Source organism: Trichoplusia ni, chromosome 2 (assembly GCF_003590095.1).
Source record: "Trichoplusia ni isolate ovarian cell line Hi5 chromosome 2, tn1, whole genome shotgun sequence".
NCBI lineage: Eukaryota > Metazoa > Arthropoda > Insecta > Lepidoptera > Noctuidae > Trichoplusia > Trichoplusia ni.
The window spans coordinates 12034269-12038317 of NC_039479.1; the positions used below are offsets into that span (position 1 = coordinate 12034269).

Here is a 4049-nt window from a genome sequence, read left to right on the forward strand (position 1 = left end):
CACTCGAATCTATGAAGATAGATGTTAAAGCGAAATGTGAAGGGTTTAAATGGAAAATGTATTTTTTGTTACATATTTATTACAGCTGTTCTAGTCAACTGTTATTTCAGAAATCATTAAAGTCAATAAATAACATTCAAATGTATGGGAATGTTATTTCGTTACATACGTACATCTCCATAATATTTCAGTGTTTTGTGTAGTCGGACGATTTAATCTATTCAATCTATTTTGTACGTGTATTATTGCATGTACACGAATTAGTATAAGTAAACATGTCAGATTTATATTGTAGTACAGACTCCAGTTGTCTACCAAAATAGCCTTAGCAATAAACATGTAAATTACAATAGATCTTGTGAGAAATCAAAAGCTACAACAACTTCAAGATACCAAACTGATTACTTTACTACAGCACTGCTATCTTAATTTCCTATTCTAGAGACAGCAATAACGCTTCAGAAAACTTCAAAAGAAAAGTGTATCGGCCTTAACAAATTCTATTTCGGAGGTGTAAGCGACGTAATCACATTTCGTGGCGCAAGCCGACAGTTTTCCCGACACACGCGGATTCCTGTCGCGAGAATGTACGACTGTACGCCTATAACGCGAAAAAGGCTTACCGAGAAATGTTTGAACCACGCCAACAAGAATTCTTAAAAGAATTACGCCAGGTGTTTGGCGGTTTCCACAAAAATACGTTACAGGCTTTATTTTGTGATTAAGAAACGAAATTGTTGCCTGTATTTAAACAAATGGGGTCGTTTCAAAATGACGTGATACTATTTTAAATCAGAGTTAGGACCTTTATTTATTACCTTTTGCAGCGTCTTTTTCGTGTTTTTAGATAACATTGCAGTAACGACAAATATAAGGCAAATAAGAAAACATATATAACTTCAACAATTTCGAAAAAAATGGCTTAAAATAATTTAAAGCTTTACGTGTTCCGCGATTACACAAAAAGACAAAGCTGGTCTCTCAAATAGAAAAACAATATTAACTTTCAGTAACATAGATTTACGTAAATAAATACACATTGGAACATAGTGTTCAGTAACGTAGTATTTTTTGTAGCAATACTAACAATTTATTGAATTTCAAAGGACTGTCATGGCGGCAAAATTCACGCGGCAAATGTACAACATAAAAGTGATGCCTGCGGCTTGTTATTTGATTTTACTAAAAAAGTAGTAAATTCAAATCCGGACCAGGTTCCACGGCGGTTCGGGAAATTCTAGCTTCACTTCCATAATTTGTAAAATATGTTTGAAGAAAGGAAATTTTGAACCAAGATACTTTATATCACAGTGTCATTTCATCTCTGGTCATTACGATTTAAACGTTTTGTTGCTTTTGGAGTCGTAGATAATAAAAATGACTTTATATTAAAAGCAAACACTTTCAATATTATAACTGTTTTTATGTACGAGGTATGTCTACAGACAGGTTTGCTATTACATAGGAGAATGCTGCCCAAAAAGCAGAACAATCGATGACGTCATTTATATTTTGCACGTTCATAGTGTCACCCTCACTGTGATGGAACCAGTAGTACTTTTCATTCTGGTTCAGTAAAGACGCACCCGGTACTCCCTTCCGTACAAATATGACTATATCTGATCCCGGGTAACCACTATTCTCCATTTTATTTATGGGTGCAAATTGTTTCAACACCTCTTGTACAATACAACGTGCTTTTTTAGAACCAGCAAAGTCTAACCCCAACGGCTTAAAAGTCCCTTCATCTGATTCCATTATTAAGTTGATGTTATGTAGATCATCCATATGTTTGTTCAGGTATGCTTGAGCACCTACTAAGCCAGCTTCCTCGGCAGTCCACAAAATAGCACGGACAGTTCTCTTTGGTTTCAATTTCAGTAGGTTTAGTACAACTGGGACAAACCAGCTGATCATCATGCCTCCACCGTCATCCATTGCACCTTGTCCTACATCCCAACTATCTATATGACCTGACACGATTACCAATTTCTCAGGATGCACTGTCCCTTTTAGATCAACGATTGTGTTTCTTGACTTTTTAGTATCAAATGTACTAGACATGTTTATATGCAGAACTATCTTCTCACCTTCGTCTTGCAACCTCCTCATTAAGTCAGCATCTTCTAAAGTGATAGCAGCAGTAGGAATTTTAGTTACATTATCTTCATAATACTGAGCTCCCGTATGTGGGGAATATATAGAAAATGGTGTAATACTTCTAACTAGTGTTGCAACTGCACCTTTCTTGGCTGCTTTCGATGCACCTTGCGTTCTATAAACAACAGTATCGCCGTAACTAATGAAATGTGCATCAAATACTACAATTTTACCTTGTATGTCCTTTGCATTGATTTTATCTAGTTCTTCAAAACTGTTTATGACTATTGCTTGAGCAGTAATGCCTTCTGGTGGTGTGCTGACACTGGGCCCGAATCCCAAAATGGCAATGTTTTTAAGATGAGGTTGTATCATCGATGCCGATTCGTGTATCCGTACCCAATGCGGCACCTGGAAAGTAAGCGTGAATTTTGTATAACACCATTTAAATATAGAGGTAATAGAATATTTTGGATGCGTTAGAAATGGGCCAACAGTATTTGATTTAACTTTCGAGCGGTACGTGGCACAATTTCCTTGTACGTGTCTATTCCGGTTCAATTCTAACTCCAACACACAATATTGAACGTGTTCATTTATTGCTATTCATGTCATTGCGTTTGATACGATTAGTGCCTATTATGAGTGAGTGTTCTCAAAGCCGGAAGGAACGAATTATCTTGTCATTTCGTTTCCAGTTGAATTTAGAAATGTTTGCAAAGTCAAATTTGAAAGGAGTAATAAATTTTGGTTTCAGTTTTAGTAACAATACCTCTAGTTCTTCAGTAGTGACGTCAGCGAGTCCTTTGCTTTTTGTGAGATTTATCATATGATCTATTGACCTTTCTAATACATCTGTTCCCGACGGACGTGCTCCAAACTTGTCTATGAATTCAGTGTACCTAAAATATGAATAGAAATTCAAAATTAAATTTAACAACCATATATGACAAAGTTTATAAAAACCAAAACAATACTCTATTTATCTTTATAGTATTCATTAAGAAAATAATACTTTGATTTTATTACTAAGCACTAAATCGTAGAACTAAGCAACGATAAATATTTTTGTAAAAAGGAAACTTTAACATCAAAATATACTTAGAACTAACCTAAACGCAAACAATGAATGACACTCACTCACTCTTGATACATCGTATGCCCCAAACCAGCTTTAATTTCATTCACGATATATTTCGTCACATTTTGGTACGAGGCTATTTCCTCCACTAATTCTGGATCTAGTACACAATCATCATCGTAGCGTTGTATAATGACACTTGGCTTCACTACAACTACACAGAGAGAGACAATAATTAATTTTAATAAAATATCCATCATTACTGAGACAGAGTTGTCTCGGTACTAATGAGGGAACGTTATCGTCTGTGTTGAACTTTTGATGTCAACAAGTGTACTATGAAGTTTGATAATATGTTTAGAGATTGTATTGTTGTTTAGAGAAACAAGAATGTTTACTTTAAAGTCTCTATCATGTAAATTTGTGTTTGATTTTGTTGGATTCAATGCGAGTTCGTTGTATTTGTTTCTGTATCTACGTGTGTCTGCCTAATAGCTATTGTATAGGTTAAAACTCGATTAGGACACATAATTATTTATAAATTTAATTTATAGATTTTTTTTATTGTAATTCGAAATCGTGGTGAAAGCGTGTTTTTTTTCAAGATGATCATTTCAATACATTAGTAGAAGAAAGTCTGTTTTAGTACTTACCTCGATGCCAAATTGCGAATGCAGAGCAATTTTAACGAAAATAAACGGTGGAGTATTAACATAGTGGTGACATTTATCAGAGAGGCTTAAAGTTATTGGTTTTAATAACTTGTTGAATATTATTATGTAAGGCCTAAAGTGTATTATGTATGCAAAGTGTGTAAAGTGTATTATGTAAGTGGCCTCTGCCACCAGACACTGAAGTCTGGTGGCAG

General features: G+C 34.8%; 1 protein-coding gene across 2 annotated transcripts; it reads right to left on the reverse strand.

Annotated features, from left to right (window-relative positions):
* Positions 1-1318: 1318 nt before the first annotated feature.
* On the reverse strand, positions 1319-3448 carry LOC113501065 (carboxypeptidase Q-like). Of its 2 annotated transcripts, none has more exons than XM_026882062.1 (3): positions 3245-3448; positions 2873-3002; positions 1319-2511 (listed from the first exon to the last, which is right to left on the reverse strand). In XM_026882062.1, the coding sequence occupies exons 1-3, from the start codon at positions 3439-3441 to the stop codon at positions 1423-1425; spliced, it is 1416 nt and encodes a 471-aa protein (XP_026737863.1). In that variant the 5' UTR covers positions 3442-3448; the 3' UTR covers positions 1319-1422. The 2 variants fall into 2 exon arrangements, with proteins under 2 accessions (XP_026737863.1, XP_026737872.1); XM_026882071.1 differs by having other exon boundaries at positions 3241-3349.
* Between the last annotated feature and the right edge of the window lie 601 nt (positions 3449-4049).

Bases quoted from the DNA above. Each gene is read 5' to 3' on its own strand.
- LOC113501065 (XM_026882062.1), bottom strand. From the start codon at position 3,441: ATGATGGATATTTTATTAAAATTAATTATTGTCTCTCTCTGTGTAGTT. The intron at 3,003-3,244 runs GTGAGTGAGTGT...TTCATATTTTAG, and splicing joins GGGCATACGATGTATCAAGA to GTACACTGAATTCATAGACA. The intron at 2,512-2,872 runs GTATTGTTACTA...CTTACTTTCCAG, and splicing joins TCACTACTGAAGAACTAGAG to GTGCCGCATTGGGTACGGAT.